Source organism: Glycine soja, chromosome 16 (assembly GCF_004193775.1).
Source record: "Glycine soja cultivar W05 chromosome 16, ASM419377v2, whole genome shotgun sequence".
NCBI classification, from domain to species: domain Eukaryota; kingdom Viridiplantae; phylum Streptophyta; class Magnoliopsida; order Fabales; family Fabaceae; genus Glycine; species Glycine soja.
In genome coordinates, this window is record NC_041017.1 from 37,892,767 (window position 1) to 37,920,735 (window position 27,969).

General features: G+C 28.7%; 3 protein-coding genes across 4 annotated transcripts; all 3 read right to left on the bottom strand.

Annotated features, from left to right (window-relative positions):
- Nucleotides 1–6,238: 6,238 nt before the first annotated feature.
- On the bottom strand, nt 6,239–9,875 carry LOC114390050 (uncharacterized protein At4g15970-like). The gene is made up of 3 exons (XM_028350729.1): nt 9,672–9,875; nt 6,859–7,224; nt 6,239–6,724 (listed from the first exon to the last, which is right to left on the bottom strand). The coding sequence occupies exons 1-3, from the start codon at nt 9,873–9,875 to the stop codon at nt 6,239–6,241; spliced, it is 1,056 nt and encodes a 351-aa protein (XP_028206530.1).
- A 4,770-nt stretch (nt 9,876–14,645) lies between these two features.
- Nucleotides 14,646–18,689, bottom strand: LOC114390423 (uncharacterized protein At4g15970-like). 2 transcript variants are annotated; one of them, XM_028351162.1, is made up of 4 exons: nt 18,283–18,689; nt 16,594–16,962; nt 15,690–16,171; nt 14,646–14,985 (listed from the first exon to the last, which is right to left on the bottom strand). In XM_028351162.1, exons 1-4 carry the CDS (start codon nt 18,487–18,489, stop codon nt 14,982–14,984), a joined length of 1,062 nt encoding a protein of 353 aa, XP_028206963.1. In that variant the 5' UTR covers nt 18,490–18,689; the 3' UTR covers nt 14,646–14,981. The 2 variants fall into 2 exon arrangements, with proteins under 2 accessions (XP_028206963.1, XP_028206962.1); XM_028351161.1 differs by lacking the exon at nt 14,646–14,985 and adding an exon at nt 15,157–15,551 and having other exon boundaries at nt 18,283–18,688.
- Nucleotides 18,690–22,724: 4,035 nt separating this feature from the next.
- LOC114389154 (uncharacterized protein At4g15970-like) lies at nt 22,725–27,904 on the bottom strand. The gene is made up of 4 exons (XM_028349771.1): nt 27,695–27,904; nt 24,406–24,771; nt 23,600–24,075; nt 22,725–22,956 (listed from the first exon to the last, which is right to left on the bottom strand). The coding sequence occupies exons 1-4, from the start codon at nt 27,896–27,898 to the stop codon at nt 22,875–22,877; spliced, it is 1,128 nt and encodes a 375-aa protein (XP_028205572.1). The 5' UTR covers nt 27,899–27,904; the 3' UTR covers nt 22,725–22,874.
- Nucleotides 27,905–27,969: the final 65 nt, after the last annotated feature.

A 27,969-nucleotide genomic window follows, 5' to 3' on the forward strand; every position in this document is an offset into this window, starting at 1 on the left:
CAAATAAAGTTTGGATTTTAATTAACATTCAAATTAATTAAGCTAACAATTTATTATTCACAAAAAAAAAACCCATGTGACCAGAAACAAATAAATAAAATATGCATGAAATTGAATAATTGATTGAAATTGACCTTTTTATTTTTTATATGGATGCTTTTCAGTAGTTTAACTGTAATTGTGTTTTTTTCTCACTATTTTACCCTTATTTACTAAATGTACCTTCCTTATGTATTTTTAATATTTTTTACACTCAAATATACTTTTGGAACACTCTCACCATAAATCCAAACATTCCTTGAGCCGTCCAATTTTGATTTGTTTGGTTGGTAATGGAGTTTATTGCTATCTTCATGTGTTTGCAATCTATATTTTAAGGTTTAAGGTCTAACTAGCTTAGTTTCTCATATCTTACACCAATATTAATTTCACAATTTATAATTTATTGGAGTAATTTTTTATATTATTTAAAATTTTAATATATTACTAATTATTTAGTTTAAATTTTAATAAATATATTTTAATAAATATACCAATAAATATTTAAATATATTTTTATATACACATGCTAAAAAAATTGCTATTATTAAAAATGTTATCCTAAGTAAGATCTTCGGTGTGAATCAATTAAAATTATCTTTAATCATTATTGTTAATTACTAATAGAATTATTTAAATTTACACGTGTATGTTTTATAATAGAAAAATTACTATATTTTAAAATATACTTATAATGGGATATTTTTCACATTTTTACTTAATCAACAAAAAATATATCATATCAATTTATATGGTTCTTATATCTATTATATAAAATTAAAAAAATAGATAAATATAAAATATGCATAATTGAATTATATAAAATTTACATTAACTAAATTATTTTTAGAGAATGAATATGAGAGTAGCACATAACATCACCCACTGAATAAAATCTTTATATATATATATATATATATATATATATATATATATATATATGATTTTTGGCATTGTATACTTTCTCAACTGTTGTTTATAGGTCCAACCAACTTCGGGCCTCTCTGTTTTTTTCTTCAGACATTTTATGGGCAATTGTTTCCTACACCCTGTGAAAATTTTAAGACAAAAATGTTCTCTAGCTCTCACCAGGTACCTCCATTCTCTTAAGCAAACCCTAGTTGTCTCCTCCATAACCACCACTCCCCACCTTCACCCAACCACCCAACACCAACAACTTTGGGCCTCTCTGTTATCATACTTCAAATTGAGTAATCTGAAACAAGTTTTTGGATTACTTAATTCAAAATTATGTTAACATCATTTTGGGACAACAAAATTTGGAACTAGCATGTTGCACCACCCCCACCAACTATCTTATCATAGTTTCGGGTTGAATAAATCAGAAAACATGTAATTCAGATTACTCAATCTGAAACTTTGATAGAAAAATTCTGGATTTATTGTTATGGATACAAAAAAGAAATGCAGTAATGAGCAATAAGAAAAGGAAAAAAGAAAAAGAGAGAGAGAGGAAGGTGTATTGGCAAAGGCAGGTTGGTGCATGGTTGTGATTCACACGTTGGAGGTGATGGGTGGTTAGAGGGTGGCATGATGGTTGGTTTCATGCGAAGGTTGTGTTGGGTGGGTGCAATGGTGGTGTTTGGATGCAACGATGGTATTGGGTGGTTGTGATGGTTATGGAGATTTGGAAGAGACGTTTAGGGTTTGCTTGGTAGACTGGAGTAGCCTCGTGAAAACTAAGGAGATTTTTTCCCATTTAGTCTGTTTTAAAATTTCTATGGGGTGGAGGAAGCCAAAACTAAGATGCAGAAAGCAATTGCCCATTTAATTTAATCCTGATCCTAAGTCGCTTTTATAAATAAGACTACAAATTATTCATTTAAATAAAAAATTGCTAGCTTACCAATTAGCTATTTAAGCAATAAGACTATTGGTCCCCATAATTTGAAGATTCACGTTGTTCAAATTAAAACATTAATATAGTCACATTTTGTCACTGATCAACCATACAATCTAATTAGCACTTTGTTAAATATTTCTCAACTCCTTTAATAAAAGGAGCTAAAAGTAGAAAAAAAATCCCGTTAATAGTGTAGACAAACATACCTAGAAATGATGAGTGCTGAATAAGAAAATTAAACAAAAGAAGACAAAATTCATTTGTAAAACCATATTATTACATTGCCATTGACATGAACTCCTTCAGATGTTAATCCATCAAAATCCCACCACAAAATAACTAGTCCTTCTTATCGCGAGCAGCCCTTGCAAGATGTTTCAGTTCAGCTATTTTCCACCTAACAATCAAGTAACATAAGGAGAATAGTGTATTGATCTGCATAAAGAGAAAGATACTTGAAGTCAATATTCAATATAAAAAAATAAAAATACTAGCACTGAAAAGGATACGTGAAAGAAAGCACTAACCAAGATTATCATAGAAATTACAAGAAGAGGTCCAGACCAAAGAACAGACATAAATAGTCCACTCGGATCAAAGTAGTTATGACTAGAGAAGCTTTTCCAGTTTTTTCCCAAAAATCTGTTCAGACTCTCAGCAAGATATACACCAACCACTGCATCAAAACAATTTGTAGGTAAGACAAGCTTCAAATAAAGAGATAAAACGACAACCAAGCCTGTTCCCACTAGAGAGATTGAATAACAAGTCTTGTTATGGTAGTAGCATCAGGACCAACCCACTAAGGGTCCTAAAAACATAACTACTAACTTTCCAGCACATACACCTTGAATGTATTGAGCTTGAATATTCAATTTAATAGATTAAAATGGTACTTCATATCACCACCAAATCAGTGGCTAAGACAATCCATCATCAAATTTCTCATTGAAAAAGAAATCTTGACATTAATGAAATGGATAAATTTGCAATCATCTGAGCTCTTCACTAAGTAAAGAATATATGGTTCCAAGGTGCTAGTATGAATGAATCTTGATCCTCTAATTTGACAATTTTAGGTATTGTTTGCAATTATAAAAACATGACAAGAAAAATATTTTATAAGGATGAAGTAGTGTATAGGATAGAATTCGTCTCAATTTCACATAATTTTTGCTTGGCATTTCACCCCAGGCCTAACTTTATCATCATGAAGGATCGAAGAAAAGCAACAAATTCAAACAGGAACAAAGCTAGCGGCGTCAAAAGCAATAGAGCAGTTTTAAATAAGCCTATATAGTTGATTAAAAAATTCATTCAATAAAATAAATAAGGAATGCCACATGCATGTCAAAAGAAACAAGAACATTTGAAAGCTCGTCTTCTTCCTAGAGAGGATAGTTACAAGCAGCAACACAACATGGAATCCTGGTAATCGCATTACCCAAGGTTCCTGAAACAGAGTGAAAAGAAAAATTAGTAAATCAAAATGTTATCAATCGTAAGAAAGTTCAGAAAAAGAAAAATGATAAAGACTGAACAATCTGAGAACAGAAAAAACACTGAATGTCATGATTCAAAAACAGTATTTTCTATCCAAATGTTATATGCATTGTACCCTAAATAGTAGAGTGTATAGATTGGAAATCTCATGATATTGCCGCCAAGAACAAACATGACTAGTCTTCCATTGATCCTTTTTTTTCCCATTAAATTAAAAAGTCATCATATTGTTTATAACCTTTGATAGCATTATTCAAATTATTCAACCACCACCATCATGTAAAATTAGTGAATTAGACAACGATACCAGCAAGAGACCACCACAACAACCATAATAAAGCAGATAACTTTTTCACTTTTTGATTTGAAATTCGGGCTCATGAAAAATCCTTGGACCTTTCGATCATGCTTTCAAAAGCCTATCATCCATCCAGTTGAACTTTCTTTTAATTCAGATTTTGGTAGGAAATAAACAATGAATAAATGAATTGGTTCGATTCAATCTAATTTGCACAGACAAATTGAAAAATAACAAAATTGATGGCACTCTAAACATACAGAATCTAGTGTCACACCAACAATGGATCGCAAATCCAACACACACATAGGTTGATGCGAAGTGTTAATAAACTGTGGCTCACACCAACAATGTTAAATACTTTCATACCATAAATCAAAATTCTCATTCATAAAAATAATATTACAAGACATAAGGTATTTCAATAACTAGACGCAGGGAGACTAATAGTTAAAGAATCAAATTTCTGTTAACATATTTAAGTACCTTAGTTATCTAATAAATATAATGAACCTTATTAATATACCTATTATCTTTCTCATATAATTGTATTTTTTTATAGTAGGATTAAAAAGGTAGAGAATAAAATAAAATTAACATTTATCTCAATTTAATAGGACATCAATGTGTCATATGAAAGTCACTGTGATTTTTTAGAACATCTACATTGAACGTATTTATATGAGTTGTTTAATATTAAAGATATTTATTTAACTTTTTTTTAATTGAAACATATGATTTGAAGTTGTTTATATAAACATGGGTACTTATGTTGTTTAACAATTATATCATAAATAACATAATTTTTAAATATTATAAGACCTACAAAATTAAGTTAAATACTCATTTTAATAATTTTAATATCAGAATAAATTTTTTTATAGAAAATTTAAATTTATATAAAGTTATAAAACTTACAAAATTAAAATAAATAATTTATCTAAGCAATTATACATTAAAATTAGTATGTGTAACATCATTTAGCCTGTAAATTGAAATGAACAATGAATTATTGTTCAATTTTTTTTTGGAAGCAAGTGTTGATCACAAAACTAATTTTGCTATAAAAAAAATTAAATATACAATAATTTATACTTTTCTTGTATCATTATTATAAGGTTTAATTAATTAATTCATTAGAATTAAGGAAATAAGTTGATTTTTAGTTGAGAACATTAAATTCATTTTAAATTGACATTTTTTCCCCAAAACTATCCCATTGACAAAACTATCACAATCAATAGGTTTCATTGTTACACTAGTCTAAAATTGAGTTTAATTAAAGATATTTTTAAAGAAATAACTAATGTGGAGGACAATTTAGATTGAGTATTATATAAAAGATCAAATCGCACTTTTGAATTGGAATAGCAATTTGTATAGCATTTTTGTGTATTTATCTCTTTTACACATTATTTGTTACATTTTATAATGATAGATATAAACCCAAAAAAAATGTTATACAAACTGTTATATAAATTATTGTACATACTGCATATATTACATCTCATAATAAAACTTTGAACAAACTTTTCTCTGTTTCCTACATTTTCAATGGGTGTACCACTTCCACACATTTCTTTTCCATTGCAAAAGAATTGGCTTGGCAAAGTAAACCTTTTGCTTTGATCCAAAATTTGAGTCAATCATTCTCAAACCTTCAAAAGCAGTTGATAAACGTAACCAAATCAATATTAAAGACTCGTTAAGCAAAATTAAAAGAGAAAAACTGTAAAATGAGTATTTAAATAAAATGGAGTTTTATTTTCGTACATGGTTAATATAGAGATTTTTACACTATCAACTAATAAAAAAATGTCTTAATTATAACCTTTTAAAGTAATTAATACAAAAATCCAAAATGTTACTATATTTGCGCATGTTCATGATAGATAACAAATATTTATACTGTCGATACATTTTAATTAAATACATGAAAAATAATGTTACATGTTTAACAGGAGAAAAGAGTGTGAAGATTTATTATTGCAACTCATCAAATGTATCGCTTTCATAATAATTTACTCTTATGTTCTGTTTAAACTTTGAAACTTGAGTATAGATGAAAATAAATTATCCAAAAATGTTGTCACAGTCACACATGAAATACCTCTTTATAAATGCATCAAACAGTTTCAACCAAAGCCCGTCGCAACCTCCCTTTATTCTTCCTTTCTTTGGCATGTTCAAAGGACTTACTACATGGTGTCAACATGTGGAACAATATACAAACAGACAGAAAACGATGTCCATTAATGATAGCAACATAAATTGACGCCTCCACGAAATAATATTAAAAGACATCACCAAAGAAAATCTTACATAATTAAAATATATTATAAAATATGAAAATAATTTTTTACTTATATATATAATCATTTGGGTGAACAAGATATCTTTATCCAAAGTTAAGAATCAAACCCCATGATTATATGTTTAAGAGATAACTTACTTAACAATGTTGCACATTGATGGTATATATATATATATATAATCATAGTATTAATTGAATAAATTAACGAAAGTCATATACATTACCTGCAACTTTGTGGTACGCTCCAAGTAAGATTTGACTGTTTTTTGTCAATTTCAGACAATGCCATATACTTCTTCCAATCCTCAAGCAAAATTTTAAGATCATTGACTTTGTTGTCTATGCCAACACAACAATTGGCATGCATTGTTGAGACCTTGTTGAAGTCCTTGCTAGGCTCACAAAACCCTCCAAAATAGCTAGTGCTAAGGAACCTAATCTTCAGCTTCATGTGGGAAATTAAGGGGTGCATTTTGATCTTATTGAACACAGCCTGCTCACCCAACCCTGGGTACTCTTTGCTAGAGTTGAACCAGAACTTGTTAAACCAAATAGTTCGGTTATTCGATTTTATGTATTTAAACCCTCCATTTGGATAGTTGTATATGTCAGAGGAGTTGCCATTGAAAGCATCACAAGCTATTTGGAAATCTGCATCTTCATAAAATTGTTTGAAGGGATCTCTAAGCCACATTATATCAGTATCCTGCAAAGAAAAACAAAGAAAAACAAACCCTTTACCTTGTTGTCTTGTGTGGTAGAGTGTGTGCATTGTAAAGATCTTACGAAGCTTTTTTTTTTTTTTTCAAAAGAAATACATGTATAATTTTGTATATATACCGTGAACACAAAGTTATATCCCATCTCAAGAACAGAAGTGAGGAATTCAGTTCTTCTCCACATCATGTGTAGGTATGTCGGGGTCATGAATAATACTTCACCGGTGAAATTGGCACCTTTAGTTTCAACTTGGTAACAATGTTTGTGCAAAGCAAGGCAATAAGCATTTGTCTTTTGGTCCCAAGTTATTACCACCAAGTGATTTAAAAGCCATTGTGTCTCATTCCCTAGGCGAAAACTCTCAAGAAAGAGGTCAAATACCGAACCTGGCTTTGCCCATGCATCGTTTAAAGTTGTGATTATCACTGTCTTATCCTTCATAGACGCAGTTCTAAAAACACTCTCTAGCTTTGATTCATAACCAGCCTGATGCATAAAGTCAAGACTACATCAAATACTTGGTAACCCAAGTTCATATTTCTCTGAAGAAATTTTCATGAGACTAGCAGTGCAAAGTTAAGCTTAACAAATAACAACTAGTTAGCCATATGCTTGTCAAAAAGATAAAATAGTACAATCCCTTCATAGAGTGCAAAAGCATCAAATGAGCAAGAAATCAAATTATCTGAGATTTATGTAACAAATAATAATCCACAATGGTTAGAAAAAATCCAAAAAGAAGGGCAAAAGTTGCAAGACATCAAATAGGAAGTGAAAAGTAAGTGATGTAAACAAACTTCTAAACATCAATATAACAAAATGGTACGTACGTACCCTCCATTCACATATATATCAACAAGACTAGTGACACATATAGCTATTTTGGGTGAAAATTGTATACAAATTCTACATTTGCAGTGACCTCCAAGTCCTCACAATTATGCAAAGTATATATACAACTACAGAATGGTAGCAGACCGTGTGAAATTAGCAGGTAAACTGTCATTATGATCATGGCATCCACAAAAGAATTATATCTCCAAAAGGAATATATCCCATTATTCTTTTTCCAGTTATGCATCAATAATCAAACAATTAATGCATTAATAATATCAAAAATCAAAGAATCAAAATTATAATTTAACCAATTAAATAACATAATTAACTAAGGTACGTTTCCACAAAAAGAAAAACCTTAGGTACGTTTATTCTCATATAAATGCTGATAATTCAAAAACTTAAATGCAACCGGGAATCAGACATAACCGATCAAGTAGAGAAATTTGTTGTTGCTATCTTAAATCACCAAACCAGAATGTCAATGTCAATAGTTGAAGTTTGTGAATGTTTAATTAATAAATGATTTTCTTCAATGTGTTATTTAATTTCGAATTGATTAGCAATCCCACGTCGGATTAATTTCTTTCTTGAGTATCCTTGAAAGATTATATATATAAGAAAACTTAAGTAAGGCTTTAAGATCTAATCCCATTTATCTTATAATAGCATTCATTGTTTTTTCTCTAAGAGAAAAATTCGGAGAAAAATATAGTTTTCCCTATGAGGTCTTTTTAGTATTTTTATTTTCTTATTATTTTTAAAAGAGATTGTTAATATATATTCTCTCATTGTATTTTAAAAAGAGGTCATGCAATCTCTTTCAGATGGTGAAAATCTCTTATATTCTTATATGTGGGTTTTCCCTCGTTGAGGGTTTTCCACGTCACGTTGTTACTCAAATACCCAAATTATACAGCCCACTTGGTCAATATAGTCAATATTTTGGTATATAGTATTGTTTCAATATACAGTATACTATCCACGGTGTGGATATTGTTCACGATTACTATGCACGTGTACTTTAGCAGGGTGTCAACACACACCAGATTAACTTGTAGTATTGTATATACAGTTGAAAAATTATTTGGTGTTAAAGGAGGGTGGAAGCTAAGGAATTAGGATAAGAATGACAAGGATAGAGAATTAAGGATGACAACCAATACATACTATATATAGTATTTATTCTCATGTGCCCTGAGCTCATTTCCATTAAGCTGGAATTTTATCCATCATGAATATTTTTTTTACAAGTACTTACAGGATTTAGGTAGAATTGTCATCCCTAGACAATAATAAAAACTAAACAATTTCATTCTTGACTTTTCAACTTACTGACCAACAGAGTTTATATGACTTTCTTAGGACTGCAATAGGACTTGCTAAATCAGTCAATTCCCTAATTCATAGAATTTTTTAAAACTATCTTAATTGATCTGATTGTGACCTACTTTTCAAAATCAAAACTGGAGAACTCAATGGCTTGATCACAGAATTTGTTTTTTTAATCAAGTTTTTTTCACTAAAATTATTCTTGAAGGAGGTGGAAATGCAAGATATTCTTACGAAGAAAGAAATATTATATATATATATATATATATATTGATTCTTTCTGGAAGAAGAATATTAAAAAAAATATTCTAATTTGATTCTTATAAATAAGAAAAGGAAGTACATTTTATTGAAAATTATAAAAATGTCATTTCCTTTTTATTTGGTTGATCGCTTTTAAGAATTTACCACAAAAAATAATTATTCTTTCAAAAGAAAGATTGTTTTTTATGCATTGAATTTTTCCATAAACTAAAATCATATTAATTCTAAAAAAAATCTCTTTTATTCAATTTCTTATGTTAAAGTTTTTTAAAGAATAAAACTAGGTTAAATTTATAAAAACAATATAATGTTTTTATAATGATTAAAAAAGTGTATCATTAAGAATAAAATCATAAGGAAGATCCCATAAAAAATTAAAATAGATAAATCACACGTCAAATACCGAGTGGAATAATATATATATATATATATATATATATATATATATATATATATATATATATATATATATATATATATTGAGAGAGAGAGAAACTCACCTTTGTTGACTGAGCAGTGAAGTAATGTGAGAAGGTATGGAATTCAATGGAAGAGGCAGAGTTAGAGAGAAACACCCACAACACAGGAAGTCCAGCAATGAACATGGTTAATTGCATCACCCTTCTAACCAAAAGCTGGTGGCGACGGAAACTCCATGCCTTGATGCCACCGGCATTCTCCATCGCAGAGGTGTTCTTCTTCATGTTTGTTTCAAGAGCTGATCAATTGGGGTTGCAAAAATGGTCTCTTTCACTCTTAAAGAACTTTGCTTCTACTTTGTTTTCTTCTTCAACAAAACAGCAACTATAGTAGTACTTTTTACGATATGTTATTGTTTGACTGCATTCACAATAACTGTTCATTTATTACTTTTTATATATCCTTCAAGTATATATTATAAATCAATCTTTTTATGAAGGCAAATTAATAAATTTATATTATTTCTTACATACCATTAATTGCTGTGTCTTGCATAATAATAAAAAATCTTCATATATAAAACTTTCGTTGTGATTAAGGCTACTTGTTTTGATATTAAATAAGTTGGTTATTTGTTTAATCTTTTATATAATAAAAAAGGAAATTTGAACACACTTTTTTTCCATCCAGAAACACTTTATAGAAATTTTCTTTTTAGTTTTTTTTTTTTTTAAACAATAGATCAATTAGAGTGTAATAGAAAATATGTTTATAACATTTCTCTTGTATGAATTCATTAGCTTGTTTAAATCCTCAGTTTTTGGTTTAAATGCAAGGAAATCCTGGCCTCTCAAAGTTTACCTTGTTTAAATCCTGATAAAAGCAGTTATCCATTAGCTTGTCGATCATGGTCCAAACTCCAACCACAAGTAAACAACTCTTAATTGACACAAGATAAATGGTCTGGACAATGGCTCATTTGAGTTCCAAGTACTAAATGTACAAGGTTAGGCAGGAAAATTAAAGTTATTGCTTCGTCTTGCATTTATACTTACGATCAATTCACGCAAAAAAAATTCTGGTCAACTTGTGTAATATCTCGTGCTTATATCATATAATTTATTTTTTAATAGCTGATCTTATAATATATATATATATATATAGAGAGAGAGAGTCAATCAAAACTTATAATCAACAAGTGATTTGTCCAACTCTTTACTATATGTTCAGGAGTTAAATCAAAATGTAAAATTAGTCAAAATACGTAAATATCGTTTTTATTTAATTTAATTAGGTAAAGATATGTTAATTATGCGACCATTTGAAGGACACTTAATTTTCTCATTACTAAAAAAAAGGAAATGCTCATAAAAAAATATTAAAAAGAAGTTAAAAGCAAAATTAAATGTGTTTAACTTCTTGAATAGTGTTAGAGGCAAGGCCATGCAGAATATTCTTCATCACGAGAAGTTTAGTGTCACGTGGGATAATTCAGGAATCTGGAAGTGTCTCTTGGAGGAGTGATCGAAATTGAATTGTGATGGTGCATATTCTCTGGGATAACCAAGTTAATAGTGGAGTAGTCAGACACTGTCTTCAGATTATTAAACTTTTGGATGAAGGAGATCATTATGGAAATCATTTCTGAGATTTGCAATGTGAAAGGGCAGAGTTTCAACAATGTCTCTAGGTGCATATTCTGAGGGAAGCAAATAAATTGGTAGCTTCGTTGCCCAAAGCTGGTTTATCTTTAATCTCTGATGTTTGTTTTTACAATAATGTTCCTTTAAACTCCTCTATAGAGGATGTTGATGTAATCAATTTCCAACTGGGCATTAATTTATTTTTTTCTGGGGCGTTCTTTGCCTAAGTAATTCGGCAAAAAAAAAAACTTGAATAATAGTGAATTTTAACTTTAATTTTTTTTATCACGAGAAAAAGCAGTAAATAATGTCTTCCAGAGATTGTGAATGCGATGAGTATCCTTCTTTTAACATGATTTTCACTTAGTTAAAGAACATAAATTTTTATCACTTACACTAACTAGTGTTGGTTTTAATTTCAAACTTTCTTAAATATCATTTAATTACGGTATAAAATTTACATAAAAGACTTTAATTTATTATCTAAAATTGTTTATTATATGAAAAGATAATATATATTTATATTTTTAAATGATTAAGTGATAAGTTTATCTTATTTTATTCACATCGGAGACTTATTAAATGTAAAAAATCTACTTAAAAACAAAACATTGAATTTTAGTATAAATAGTTTAGCTTATAATATATTAAAAAAATATCATCAAGAAGTGTATGAATCATCTAAGGAGAAGTTGTTCCAGCTTAAGCTTAATTAAAGGTGTCGGGTTTGAGCCATAGCTATTCAACTGCGTTAAATACTTGAATGAAAATTTTTATGATCCATTATGATTCTACCCAACCAGAAAAAAGGATTGCTTCCATTAGAGAATACATATGCTCTAGACAAAAAAAATGATTTTAAAAAATATACCTGACTCTTTTAAATGATTATACGAAGATAAGTGCCAACAATTACTTTTTAACATATTTTTTAAACACATTTTCTATTATTAGTTAACATTTATTTAAAAATGATAAGTTGTATGACTCATATGTAATTTGCAATTAATTTTTGTTTAAGAAAATATAAGAGTGTATTTATTTTAGTGTATATAAGAGTGTATTAGAGTATGTTTATAATTTTTTTTTATGAATTTGACTATAATGTTGATTATTTATATATGACGTACCGTAGAGTGAAATTTTGTAAAATATTTTTTTTATTAAATGCCTCTTCTATTAATTCTTATATGATAAATCTGAGTATTGACATGGTTTGGTATAGTAGAAGAGATTAGTTTCTTAGAATGTAGTGACTTAATATATTATTTTTAAAATAAAAATTCAAATTTTGGGTTTAAATGGAAAATCGTCCTAGACGTAGGAATTTGCAAGTTCTTAGCGAAGTTGAAAACTCGTGTGATTAGAAACAATGACATTGGGATAACTCTAGTAGAGGAAAAACTCAAGGGACTGATAGAGCTAATCGTAGGTTTGATTGATCATTAGAAGAGAAAAGAAAAAAATTAAATAAAAAATAAAATTTGAAATTAAAGTGAAATGAAAAAGAAATAAGATCCATATTAAATAATAAAATTTTCCCTTCAATTTCTTTTCCTCTATCAACAACCAAACTTACCCTAAATGATCAATTTGTCTTAAGTTACATGAATTAATCCTTTGGAGAGTGTTGCGTGCGTGCAACCAAAGTTCATTGTATTTGCAGCAAATAAAGCTGAAATTATTATAATTTTTTTTCCCACGTGAAGTTACTCAAGCAAGGAGCAAGTCAAAGAATTTTGCCAATCACTAGGCTGCAATTGCATACTTTTAGGGTGTAACCTATATACTCTTGTACTCTTTAAAAAATATTAATTAAAATCACTAGGAGCAGGTCATGTACTCTTTAAAAAATAGAACATGTGCTCTTTAATACACATGTCACTGTCATGTACTATTTTTTTAATTTCTCGCCAAAAGAATCTCTGAAAGGTTCTCTTGTGGAAATCTTCATAAAAGCAGTTATCCATTAGCTTATCATGATCTAACCACTTGTAAGCTGTAACTATTAACGTAAGGTTTGGACTTTTAGGAGAATTCTTCCTTTCCAATCATAATTTTTTACCCAAAACATTTAAATCTAAAACTCTTAAGAGAATCAAGTCACTACAAATTTACATGCATTTGTGTCAATACAAATTTAATTACATGACCATCTAACGTCTAACGTATAATTAACATATAATTCTACGCACAATTCTGAGTTGGGTTATCAACCGATTACCTAACCTCAAATAGATTCAAATTAACCAATCCTAAACTAATTTCACTTCAATCATAAAAAAACAACCCAACCATGAAAAATGAATTCACAGTTGAAGAAAACAGGAAAAATGCATGCAAAATTCAGAATTTAGCTCAAACCTTAATCACATTCGTCACTGGAACCCTTGAATTGAGTAAAGCCTTTAGCCTTCCATGGACATTGCCATTGCCATTGAAGAATGATTAAAGAAGAAAACTTAGAAGAAGAGAGAAAACTTGAAGAATGAATAGAGAAATTTATATTTTCAATGGGTGTGTCTATCTCCATTGCATGACTCCTTATTTATACTAGTAGTGAAGAGCTTAATCAAATTAAATCGTAATAAATTCCTAAGGAAATCCTAAGATAAAATAAGGTAAAACCTTAAAACCCTAATGAGATAAAGTAGCTTCAAATCCCAAATGCTTTGTGATTTTATGATTTATGTACTTTGGATTCCCCAATGGGCACTTTTTTTCACGAGAAAGGAATAATAATAAAAATTACATGACAGGGATAGAAAGTCCCACAAAAATCAAACCAAAGGAGATTTTTACATTCCTAAGGGGATCACTAAAGAAAAGACATTTATGCTAATTTAGGCACTATTAATAAATACTTTTGCTTTTTTAAAAAAGCAAAATCTTTCAAATTTGCTCAACTTTTCTCTTTATTTATTTGGAACTTCAAATGGACGAATTTTCTTTTGATGTCTCCCTGAAAGATGTAGCAAATTCTATCCTCGAAATTGGCCGCTGATTTGGCATTGATCGAATGTCATGTCAGGATAAACCCATGTCATGCTACTAGCGGAAATGATGCATGAAACTTTGTAGCCATTTTTCTCCATGAATTCATCTGAATTAGCCAAGGCTTGTGAGATATGGAATTGTAGATCTTTTTCTTAACTTCCCAATGATACATAATTCTTCAAAATCCAACCTCTATAGCTTCAGTTATGCTTTGAAGAAGACAGAAACGTCAAAATGAGAGAAAATACTAAAATTAACGATGATTATTAATTAATCCAAATAAACCTCACAAATATAAAACTTAAGTCAAAATATCAATATATATTAAGCACGAACAGAAGTTATTGAAAATAAAAAATAAATTTAACATCAACGAATAATTATAAAAAAATAAAATAAAAAGCAAATAATATGTATTGAAAGTATTACACTCATCATTTCATTTATTGTTGTGTATGCAAATCATGACAAACTTCGGAGAAGAAGCGAATAAATATAAAAATACAGACACTCTTTATATTTGATCTTGGCAGCCTAAAGAAATACAAAAATTAAAATAAGTACATAATAAATGATAGCAGTATAATTTAGACCAAAAGAAGTAGAAATTGAACTTTGACTGTAAAATACATTGAAATTCACAAGTGCAAGTTTTGTGTCAGAATTATGAGAACTAGCTTGAACAAACTTTTCTCTGCTGCCTTCATTTTCTGTTGTATTGAATTAGTTTGGCAACGTAATTTTTTTCTGTCATCTGAAATTTGAGTCAATCATACTTCAATCTTCAAAACCAATTGAAAAACGTTACCAAATCAACATAAAATATACTCCTTTAGCAAAAAATGTAATGTAAACTAACAGATGAAGCTACCACATCTTTTCATAGTAAAGGCAAATACAAATTTAGACAATAAAAAAAAATCAAAGAAAACTATGCTACTTACAACAAACAAATATAATTTTGCCTATACTACTTTATAAAAATGTCATTTTTGTATTTCTTACCTAAAGATTATTGTTTATTTGTACAAGCAATTTTTGTTTAAAACATTTTCTGCATGAAATTTTATAAAATAAGAAATAAATTAAAAATAATGTGATAGTTTAATAATTATTAGTAAAACAAAAAAAATTAAACACAAAACATTTTCAAATACTAAAATAAAATGGTTATATATGTTCAATGCTTTTCAAAGAATCATATAATTGTAGACACTTTACCTAACTCTTTATACATGCATCAAACAGTTACAGCCAAAGCCCGTCACAACCTCCCTTTAATTAATCAGATTCCTTTCTTTGGCACGTTCAAAGGACGTCCTGAATGACGTCAACGATGTGGAACATTGTAAAACAGATATAAATAATTAAGCAAATATCTTATTTTATTAAAAAAATGCTTTTTTAAAAAAATAAGTTGAAACAAATGGACCGTGTGAAAAGTCATTTTTAGATTACCTGCAAAGTTGTGGTACGCTCCATGAAGGATGTGACTCTTTTTTCTCAATTTCAGACAATGCCATATACTTCTTCCAATCCTCAAGCAAAATTTTAAGATCATTGACTTTGTTTTCTATACCAACACAACAATTGGCATGCATTGTTGAGACCTTGTTGAAGTCCTCTGCAGGCTGGCAAAACCCTCCAAAATAACTAGTGCTAAGGAACCTAATCTTCAGCTTCATTTTGGAAATTAATGGATGCATTTTGATATTGTTGAGCACATCCTGCTCATTCAACCCAGGGTAGAAATTCCTAGAGTCGAACCAGAACTTATAGAACCAAATAGTTCGGTTATTTGATTGCACATATTTAAATCCTCCATTTGGAAAGTTGTTTAAGTCAGAGGAATTGCCATTGAAAGAATCACAAGCTATTTGGAAATCTGTATCTTTGTAAAATTGTTTGAAGGGATCTCTAAGCCACATTATATCAGTATCCTGCAAAGAAAAAAAAAACCCTTAAATTTGTGTATCCAACTTTTAATCCAAAACATTCTCTGGCTAAACTTCTCCATAAATACTTTAAAGAAAAATATAGAAAGAAAAAATGAAAAAGGTAATTTTTTTTATAAGTAACAAGGTAAAATCATTTAATTTGTTCAATAAACTGATTTTAACTTATAAGAGAAATTTATTTCATTTTTTCTTGTTATTTCTCCTCATATAATTGTTAATTGAATAATTTTGGTTCTCTCTTCCACAACAAGCATTTGGTTTCTTTTTTAGAAAATTTACAATTTTAATCTCATCTTCAAGTTATCCAAACATGTTCCCCTTGTTGTTTTGTGTGGTTGACTCTTGAGTGTGTGCATTGTAAAGATCTTAAGAAGCTTTTTTGCAAAACAAATAAAAGTATATACCGTGAACACAAAGTTGTATCCCATCTCAAGGATGGAACCAAGGAATTCAGTTCTTCTCCACATCATGTGTAGGTAGTTTGGGGTCATGTAAAATACTTCACCAGTGTAATTGCCACCTTTAGTTTCTACTTGGTAACAATGTTTGTGCACAACAAGGCAACGAGCAAGTGTCTTTTGGTCCCAAGTTATTACCACCAAGTGATTTGAAAGCCATTGTGTCCCATTCCCTAGTTGTAAACTCTCAAGGAAGAGGTCAAACATGGAACCTGGCTCTGCCCATGCATCATTTAAAGTTGTGATTATCACTGTCTTATCCTTCATAGATGCGTCTCTAAGAACACTCTCTAGCTTTGGATCATAATTAGCCTGCTGCATAATGTTTTCACATTTCACAGAGGAATTTTATCAAACACATGAAAGGAATATATTTATTCTCATATAAATGCTAATAATCCAAAAAAATTACTTTAATGCAACAATCTTGTGGAATCCAGCATAATCAGTCAAGTATAGAAATCTGTTGTTGCCAGCTTAAATCACGAAACAGAAGGTCAATTTCAATAGTTGAAGTTTGTCAATGTTATTTAATTAATAATTGATTCTCTAGCTTCGATGTGTCATTTTGAATTGACTAGAAGTCTCTTGTCAAATGAGTTTCTTTCTTGAATATTATGGATATTATACCAGTCAAATTCGAACTCAGTCTTTTATGAGATTATTTTACGACAATTATCATATGGACTAAAAATGAAAATTCTTTCTTAAGCATGAACTTATATAAAAAAGTTGAAGCGAGGCTTTAAGGTCTATCCCATTTTCTTTATCTTTATATTCTATATAAATTATTTATCATAAATTGTTTCTTATAGATTTTATTTATAATATAATGTATATATTTAAAATTATTTATTCTTTATAAATTTTGGTTATGTAAAATAAACATGTATTCTCTACACTGCATAGAATAAAATATTAATTTTTGTATTGATTAAAAAGATATTAAATGTTGCAAAAGTAAACAAAAAAAAAATGATAATATGTAACTAGATGAGTGTGTTTGGGAATGTTTGTGAAATTAATAATAAAACATTTATTTTGAAGCAACGTTATTTATGTTTTAATATTTTTATCTTAAAAGTAAGTAAATAGCTAGTAAAACTTTATAATTAAAATTTATATAATATAAAAACTAGCAAAATTTATCATAATCAAAAATCAATTTTTGACTTGAAATCAATTCGTAAGCACAAACCAAAATGTGAATATTCACCTAAAATCATATGAACCCGTAATCAATGTCATTATGGATAATCTAACGTACGTAAATCCTGATTTGCCCTAGATTATCAATACATTTAGATAATTAAATTCATACTAAAACTGCATTAGTTTTTTTTCTTCTAAAAAGTATATATCTCCATTTTTGACAACTCACCAAAAATACTAGAAGAAATTCACAACTACATTTTACCTCTTTTAATAAGAATAATTTTGTCCAAAGTAATTTTGATCATAATGATTTATTTAATTAATAGTATTTAAAAAAGGGTGTATCAACTTTTTGATTGGTTTGCAAGAAAAATAAGCATCAAAGGCCAAAACCCAAAAAATTCACTCCTTTCATTCTCCTCTATCAATTGCAAAATTAAACACGCAAGTACACTCACAAACATAGATAGAAAGGGTCACCTTTGATGACTGAGCATTGATGCTATGTGAGAAGGCAGGGAATATTCCAAAGGGAGAAGCAGTGTTATAGAGAAACATCCACAACACAGCAAGCCCAGCAAGGAACATGGTGACTTGCATGACCCTTCTCATCACCCAAATGTGGCTACCGGAGCCACTGGAACTCCCTTCCTTGTCGCGGTCAACGCTGGTGGAGGTGTCCTTCATTGTGAAAATCTTTACTTCTTTCTTTTATTCCCCAACATAACACCGAACGTAGTACCTTGTGTTTTGTAGTATTTACAAAATATAAAGATTTCCCAATAATGTTGTTAATTTTGCGACACTGTTGGAGATCTTACATGATTTTATAGGGTTTGGGGTTATCGTGTGGGGCTGGCTATACAAGGGATTTGAAAAGAAACATTATTAAGTGTGCCCTATGAAGAGTGTAACGAGAGAGAGAGATATATTGGTGAGGGAGGAATGAGAATGATCACGTTGCAAAAGGAAATTAACTTATATATATGTATTATGAATTAATATTAATTAGAGTTAATTTAATAAATATGTACCGTTGTATAAACTTTTAAGATAATTGTAAATGTAAAAAAAAAATGTTATTAACCGATAAAAATGATGTTTTGGTTAATTTTAAAAATAATTATTATAGAAACTGATAATTTATTATTGAATAGTGTAAATGTCAGCATGTGCATTATCTATTCTTATTATAAAAGTTTTTTTTTAAAAAAAAATAAGTCAGCAAGTGTGTGTACACTTTTATATCAATTCATCATAAGAACCGATTATGTCTTGGGTAGGAGGATACATTGCTTGTTGTTATATTAATTAGGATTATTTTGTAAGTTACAAAGATAATGAATCAAATGAGAATAGAAGAAAACTAAATAGAGCACCTAACAAAGGATTAAGTGATAAGTTTATCTTATCTTATTCATTTCGGAGACGTATTTCATTAAATACTACCTCTGTTATTATTTCTTTTCTTATATAATAAACTTGGGCATTTATAGGATTTGGTTTAGTAAAAGGATCGAACTAGCTCTTTGGCGAATTTGAATCCTGAACAAAAGACAAATCTATATTTAATGTTTACACTATCTTAATTAAGATTGCTTTTTTAAAACATACATGCTAAGAAGAAAAAAAAAATCTCAAATCTTGACTCAATGCGTGTTTGGATAAGCATTGACAAAATTAATTTTATAAAATTGATTTTAGTTAAAATTGATTTTAGAATGAGATAATTTATATTATAATGTTTTTATTATAAAATCAAAATAGAAATAAAATTTAATATAAATTTTTTATCTAACACAAAAATTATTTTAAAATAAGATCAATTTTAGATACAAAATCAATTGGTGGAAATTTCCAAGTTGCCAGTGAAGTTGAAAACTCGTTTGATCAACAACAATGACATTGGGACCACTCTAGTGCTGAAGGGGTTGGCAAAGCTAAAGAATTATCTTAAACTACATGAATGCTCGTTGATGAGGTTTGTGATAGACATAAAATCGTCCTTTGGAGGGTGTTGAGTGCAACCGAAGTTAAGTATACTGAATCAGCAAAAAAAGGTTGAAATATTAGCAAACCACTCTTAACACAAACTAAATCATAGGGATTGGACCATGGCTCATTTGACTTCCAAGTAATAATGCATGCAAAAGATTAGGTAGAAGAAGTTATTATCTCGTACGTCATGCATTTATAAGGTTAAATTAATAAGTAGGTTTTAAAATTATTTGAAAATTTTAAACTAGGTTTTTAAATTAAAAAAAGTGAAATTGATTTCTTGTTATTTCTTTTCATTGTTTTTATAAATATTGGTGATACAGATATTTGGTTCCTATTTGTTTGTACTTAGAAAAGATTGTAATAAAAAGAAAAGTTTATAAGAATACTTTAAGATTCAACAAATATTTAAAAAAATATTAACAAAAAGAAATTAAAACTAAACTAAACTAAACTAAAGAAGCTACACATCTTTTCATAGTAAAAGCAAATACAAATTTAGATGATAAAAAAAAGAGCAAAGAAGACTATGCTATTTGCAACAAACAAATCAACAAGAACGTAAAAAGTTTTTTTTTGGTAGGCAACAAGAACGTGAAATTAAGAGATTGTTTTGATAAAAATATTTTTTGTTTTACTAATTTCATTATAAAAATTCCAAAAAAAATAAATTCTTTCCTAAAGATTATTGTTTATATGTACAGGCAATTATACGTTTATACCATTTTCTGTATACAATTTTATAAAACAAAAAATAAAGTAATTAAAGGACGTCCTTTCTGTATACAATTATACGTTTATACCATTTTTTGTCGTTGTTGCAGACCAACAGCGGGCTATGTGGCTGAAATTATGGAAGAACAATGCTCCTTCCAAAATACTTATCTTTGCTTGGCCTGTGTTGATCTTTTGGTAATCTGTTTCTTCTTTTTTGGCACGTTGAAAGGACGTCCTGAATGATGCCAACAAAGTGGAACATTAAACAAACAGAGACAAAAACAAAAAAACAAGAATAAAAACGACGTCCATCAATGCCAGCAACATAAATTAAAGCCTCCATCAAATAACATTTGTGGCAGAAAACATATAAATAGAGATGAAGGTATTACAAAAGTAACTCTTATGAAATTGTTTTTCATATTCATCATTTTATTTATTTTTTAAATTTAATAATTTTAGTGAGCAATTAATATTTTTTACTAGATGGGTAATTAATCTTAATTATTAAATTTTAAGAAAATAAATTATAAAAATAAAAAATTTCTTTGAGAATAATCTGATTCCTCTTTTTTATATAAAAGTTAAAGAAATTTTATATAAAATTTCTTTAAGGTGTATAGTTTTTAGTTAATTTATTAACATAATAAAAAAATTGAAGAAATAAAAATTGTTTATAATTTTTTATTTTTTAATTAAATGTTATTCTAATTAAAATATCAATATTATATTTTGATGTGAAAGAGTTAGCGATCAACATTTCTGAATTCACAGTCAACTCCCTATAAATTACAATTCAGACCAAAATTATTGATTTTATAAAATAAGAAAATTAAATGTAATAGAAAACTAAAATTTCATATTAAGTAAAATAAGGAGATTAAAATTTTATTTTAATCTAAATTTAAAAAAAAAAATTCATAAGAATTGACATGTTATTATTTTTATGTAGTTATAAGAATGATTTTGTAGTTAAAAATGAAAGTTTAATGATGTATTTGATTGAGGGAAGAGAAAAATAAATAGAAGAGAAATAATATGAGTTTTATGTAGGTTTTATATTTTTTATATTCTATTTTAATTTAATATTTTTATTTTTTTTATCCTCTAAATTAAATACACCATAAGGGTTGAAGAGAGGAAGGGAAGGAATCTTGGGTTTAAACCCTCCTATTAATATTCATATTCTAGTAATAACTAATAATGATTGTATTTATTGAATAAATGAAACAATTAATAATCAAGAGAAGTCATTTACATAACCTGCAAAGTTGTGGTACGCTCCAAGAAGGATGAGAGTGTTTTTTCTCATTTTCAGACATTGCCATGTACTTCTTCCAATCCTCAAGCAAAATTTTAAGATCATTGACTTTGTTTTCTAAACCAACACAACAATTGGCATGCATTGTTGAGACCCTATTGAAATCCTCTGCAAGCTGACGAAACCCTAGCTCCAAAAATAACTAGTGCTAAGGAGCCTCATCTTCAGCTTCATTCTGGAAACTAAGGGGTGCATTTTGATATTGTTGAGCACAGACTGCTCATGATGCCCGGGGTAGACATTCCTCGAGTAGTACCAGAACTTATAGAACCAAATAGTTCGGTTATTTGATTTCACATATTTAAACCCTCCATCTGGAAAGTTGTTTAAGTATGAGGAATTGCCATTGAAAACATCACCTGCTATTTGGAAATCAACATCTTTGTAAAATTTCTGCTACTGTTTAATAAAGGTCACTCTTTGCTCCTCAATGACATTCTTGTTAGGTTCTGTAAAACCAATTGTCATTACTTCTGTCTGTCATATCTTGGAAGTCAAAATCAAAGACGGGGAAGAAACCCTGAACAATAAACAATACTGTTGGGACTTATCATGACTGCACCTTGCTCCTTTCTTCAATCACAATGCGAGTATACGTGTCAGTTATTCTTCTAACCAAGAACTCTAATTCAGTCAACGCACCTCATAAAAAATGGTGGAGAAAAAGATCCAATACACAGAACTTGCAAGAAAACAAAAAAATTATCACAAGAATCTCAGGATGAGGACACACTAAATTGATGTCAAACAATCAAAACTCTCTAACTAACATCCCTCATAGGTGTAGGATCGCACAGTCCTTGATACCATGTTGAACTCACTCAAAATGTATTCAAAAAATTAAAACACACAATTGAATGAATGAAAAATTATATTGATAGCAAACTTAAAAATACTCTATAAATAATATTATGAACCTTCCTTATATAGCAGGTAACAACCATTGGCTAGGAGTAAATAATTCCCTGCATAGGTATGAAGATTGTTTATTTAATTAACTTCCAATGAATTATTCCTAACAACCTCTATATATGCATCAAACCGTTACAGCCAATGCCCGTCGCCGAAACCTCCCTTTATTCTTCTGCTTCCTTTGTTTGAAACGTTCAACCGACTCCCTGCATGATATCAACATTGTTAAATATTACACAAAACAGTCATAGAAAACGATGTCCATTAAGGATAGTAAAATAAATTGAAGCCTGCATTAGTTGATATTTGTGGCAGAAAAACAATTAGATATATTAGTTTTTTATTAAAATTTCTATCAATTGAACTGACATCTTAATCTTTTTATCGTACATGTGATTTATATGTATCTTCATCTTATTCAACTACTCCCATAGTCAAATTTTGTTACAATAATTATCAGTAGATCAAAGAAAAAATTACTTATTCAATCTTATGGCTGCACAAAATTTATCTTTTACTTTCCTTACTTATATTCATTTTAGTTCATATACAAACACTTATAAATTCCCTTGGTACGGTTCTTGTCATTACACAAACTTTATCTTTTAATACCTCATTTTGCAATAGAAACAAAAGGGATTTAAAAGTGCTTATACAATAAATAAACAAAATAATTTTTAAGTGTAGGAACTAAAATAGTTTGTGTAATTTTAGAAACCAAATAATGTTAGAGAATAAAATGTTACATAATTATAATGTATTTTAAAATATTAAAATTATTTTACTCTATAAAATCAATGCATTTATTGAATAAATGAAACAATAATTAACGAAAGTCATTTACATTACCTGCAACTTACGCTCCAAGAAGGATGCGACTGATTTTTCTCATTTTCAGGCAATGCCACATACTTCTTCCAATCCTCAAGCAAATTTTTGAGATCATTGACTTTGTTATCTAAACCAAAACAACAATTGGCATGCATTGTTGAGACCTTGTTGAAGTCCTCTGCATGCTGACAAAACCCTCCAAAATAACTAGTGCTAAGGAACCTAATCTTCAGCTTCATGTTGGAAACGAATGAGTCCTTTTTTATCTTGTTGAGCACATCCTGGTCATGCAACTTGGGGAAGACATTCCTAGAGTTGAACCAGAACTTGTAGAACAAAATAGTTCGTTTATTCGATTTCACATAATTAAACCCTCCATTTGGAAAGTTGTTTAAGTCATGGGAATTGCCATTGAAAAAATCACAAGCTATTTGGAAATCTACATCTTTGTAAAATAGTTTGAAGGGATCTCTAAGCCACATTACATCAGTATCCTGCAAAGGAAAAAAAAAACAAATATTAAATGTGTTTAATTTCTATGCACTAATAACAATACAAATTAAATGGATGTATTTCATTAATCTTTATTGAGAAATAATTTAAATGGATGTATTTCATTAATATATGAAATATATTAGAATATATAAAAATGATTCTATAATAGAATTGAAAATAACCTAGTAACAACTATTTGAAATTTAAATTAAAGATAATATTAAGTAGATAACAATTATTTAAAATACAAATCGATATATATCTGAACACAAAAATTCAAACTAAGAGATATAAGGTGCTACTTTGCAAACAAAAATGTATATATATACCGTGAACACAAAGTTGTACCCCATATCAAGGACTGTACCAAGGAATTCAATTCTTCTCCACATCATCTGTAGGTAGTCTGCAGTCATGAAAAATGCTTCACCGGTGAAATTGTCACCTTTAGTTTCAAGTTGGTAACAATGTTTGTGCAAAGCTAGGCAACGAGCATGTGCCTTTTGGTCCAAAGTTATTACCACCAAGTGATTCAAAAACTTTTTTGTCTGGTTCCCTAGGCGAAAACTCTCAAGAAAGAGGTCAAATATGGAACCTGGCTTTGCCCATGCATCATTTAGAGTTGTGATTATCACTGTCTTATCCTTCATAGACGCGCTTCTAAGAACACTCTCTAGCTTTGATTCATAACCAGCCTGATGCATAAAGTCAAGACTACATCAAACACTTGGTAACCCAAGTTCACATTTCACAGATAGAAGAAATTTTCATGAGACAAGTGCAAAGCTAAGCTTAACAAAATGATAAAATAGTATAATCCCTTCATAGAGTGCAAAAGCATCAAGTATGCAAGAAATCAAATTATCTGAGATTTATGTAACAAATAATAATCCACAATGATTAGAAAAAATTAAAAAAAAATGGGCAAAAGTTGCAAGACATCAAATAGGAAGTGAAAAGTAAGTGATGTAAACAAACTTCTAAACATCAATATGACAAAATGGTTCCCTCCATTTACATATATAACAAGACTAGTGACACATATGGCTATTTTAATTTGGGTGAAAATTGTTTACAAATTCTACATTTGCAGTGACCTCCAAGTCCTCAAAATTATGCAAAGTATATATACAACTACAGAATGGTAGCAGACAGTGTGAAATTAGCGCGTAAACTATCATTATTGATCATGGCATCCACAAAAGAATAATATCTCCAAAAGGAAAATGCATATATCCCTTTATTCTTTTTCCAGTTATGCATAATAATCAAACAATTAATGCATCAATAATATCATAAATCAAAGGAATAAAAATTATAATTTATCCAATTAAATAACAATTAACTAAGGTACATTTCCACCAAATGAAAAACCTAAGGCACGTTTATTCTCATATAAATGCTGATAATTCAAAAACTTAAATTCAACGGGGAATCAGACATAACCGATCAAGTAGAGAAATTTGCTGTCGCTGTCTTAAATCACCAAACCAGAATGTCAATGTCAATAGTTGAAGTTTGTGAATGTTTAATTAATAAATGATTTTCTTCAATGTGTTATTTAATTTTGAATTGATTAGCAGTCCCACGTCGCATGAATTTCTTTCTTGAGTATGCTTGAAAGCTTATATATATAAGAAAACTTAAGTAAGGCTTTAAGATCTATCCCATTTATCTTATAAAAGCTTTCATTGTTTTTTCTCTAAGAGAAAAATTATAGTTTTTCCTATGAGGTCTTTTTAGTATTTTTATTTTCTTATTTTTAAAAGAGATTGTTAATATATATTCTCCCATTGTATTTTAAAGAGAGGTCATGCAATCTCTTTCAGAGGGTGAAAATCTCTTATATTCATATATGTGGGTTTTCCCTCGTTGAGGGTTTTCCATTAAGCTGGAATTTTATCCATTACGAATATTTTTTTACAAGTACTTGTAGGATTTAGGTACAATTGTCATTCCTCGACAATAATAAAAACTAAACACTTTCATTCTTGACTTTTCAACTAACTGACCAAGAGAGTTAATGTATGACATTCTTAGGACTGCAATCGGACTTGCTTAATCGGTCAAGTCCCTAATTCATAGAATTTTTTCAAAACCATCTTAATTGATATGATTGTGACCTACTTTCCAAAATGAAAACTAGATAACACGAAGGCTTGATCACAGAATTTATTTTTAAATCAAGTTTTTCACTAAAATTATATATTCTTGAAGGAGGTGGAAATCCAAGATATATGAAGATATATATATATATATATATATATATATATATATATATATAATTTGATTGTTACTAGAAGAAGAATACTAACAATACTTTCTAATTTGATTCTTATAAATAATAAAAGGAAGTATATTTTATTAAAAATTATAAAAATGTCATTTGGTTGATTGCTTTTAAGAATTTACCCAAAAAATATCATTTTATATGCATTGCATTTTTCCAAAAACTAAAATCATATTTATTTTAAAAATATCTCTTTTATTCAGTTTCTTATTTTAAAGTTTTTTTTAAAATAAAACTAGGTTAAATTCATAAAAAGAATATAATGTTTTTATAATAATTCAAAAAATATATCATTAAAAATAAAATCATAACGATGATCCCATAAAAAAGTAAAATAGATAAAGCGCACGTCAAATACCGAGTGGAATAATATATATATATATATATATATATATATATATATATATATATATATATATATATATATATATATATATATATATATATAAGAAATAAACTATTATATAATTTAAACTTTATGAAAGAATCAAATTGAAAGAAAAAATATATTTTACTGAAATTAAAATATTTAGAATATGAAAAATGCTAACATCAATTATTAGGGTTGATTATAAGCATCTAAAGTTGACAAGTTTTTTTCTTAAAAAAAATTATTTGCTAATTATATAAACAAATTGGAACTGGACTTAGATCTTTAAATAAGGAAGATTTCAGATTTGAGAAGGAAAAAATGTGATTAAAATAAGAGACATTAAAGATAACAATTATAGATACGTCACTGCAGCAACAAAGGTGACTACAAAAATAACAATACCAGAAGAGAGAAAAAAACAAACAAAAAGAATGAAATATTTAGCTCTACTCAGCAAACAAATATCATAAAAATAATGAAATAGTTACTTCTAACTCTGTTTTGAACAAAATTACGTAAGTAAATACATTGGAAAAAAAAATAGCATAACAACGTAACAGCAAAAGAATAAATATATTGAAGAATAATCCAAATTGACCCATAAAAAAGCAAAAAGCTTGATCAACTCAAATCAGAAGGCAAGCTTGAACAGCAAGAGCATAACAAAAGCATCAAAACCAAAAATTCAACTTTTTGATATATTGGTTTGCAAGATAAATAAGCAAAGGCCAACACCCAAGATTCACTCATTTCATTCTCCTCTATTTTCACCACCAATAATTCCAATTGCAAAAGGGGCAACTTGGCATGCACAGACTCACACAAACATACATACACACACTCAGATATATATATATATATATATATATATATATATATATATATATATATATATATATATATATATATATATATTGAGAGAGAGAGAGAGAGAGAGAGAGAGAGAGAAACTCACCTTTGTTAACTGAGCAATGAAGTAATGTGAGAAGGTATGGAATTCAATGGAAGAGGCAGAGTTAGAGAGAAACACCCAACACACATGAAGTCCAGCAATGAACATGGTTAATTGCATCACCCTTCTCACCAAAAGCTGGTGGCTACGGAAACTCCATGCCTTGATGCCACCGGCATTCTTCACCGCAGAGGTGTTCTTCTTCATGTTTGTTTCAAGAGCTAATCAATTGGGGTTGCAAAAATGGTCTCTCTTTCACTATTCTTAAAGAACTTTGC

What these genes read in the sequence shown, in the direction of transcription:
- LOC114390050 (XM_028350729.1), bottom strand. Translation starts at nt 9,875, where the DNA reads ATGAAGAAGAACACCTCTGCGATGGAGAATGCCGGTGGCATCAAGGCA. An exon ending in TCACTGCTCAGTCAACAAAG is followed by an intron (nt 7,225 to 9,671) that starts GTGAGTTTCTCT and finishes TTTATGCATCAG; the next exon opens with GCTGGTTATGAATCAAAGCT. An exon ending in GATATAACTTTGTGTTCACG is followed by an intron (nt 6,725 to 6,858) that starts GTATATATACAA and finishes TTTTCTTTGCAG; the next exon opens with GATACTGATATAATGTGGCT.
- LOC114390423 (XM_028351161.1), bottom strand. Translation starts at nt 18,489, where the DNA reads ATGAAGGACACCTCCACCAGCGTTGACCGCGACAAGGAAGGGAGTTCC. An exon ending in GATACAACTTTGTGTTCACG is followed by an intron (nt 16,172 to 16,593) that starts GTATATACTTTT and finishes TTTTCTTTGCAG; the next exon opens with GATACTGATATAATGTGGCT. An exon ending in AGCGTACCACAACTTTGCAG is followed by an intron (nt 15,552 to 15,689) that starts GTAATCTAAAAA and finishes GACGTCATTCAG; the next exon opens with GACGTCCTTTGAACGTGCCA.
- LOC114389154 (XM_028349771.1), bottom strand. Translation starts at nt 27,898, where the DNA reads ATGAAGAAGAACACCTCTGCGGTGAAGAATGCCGGTGGCATCAAGGCA. An exon ending in TCATTGCTCAGTTAACAAAG is followed by an intron (nt 24,772 to 27,694) that starts GTGAGTTTCTCT and finishes TTTATGCATCAG; the next exon opens with GCTGGTTATGAATCAAAGCT. An exon ending in TCTTGGAGCGTAAGTTGCAG is followed by an intron (nt 22,957 to 23,599) that starts GTAATGTAAATG and finishes GATATCATGCAG; the next exon opens with GGAGTCGGTTGAACGTTTCA.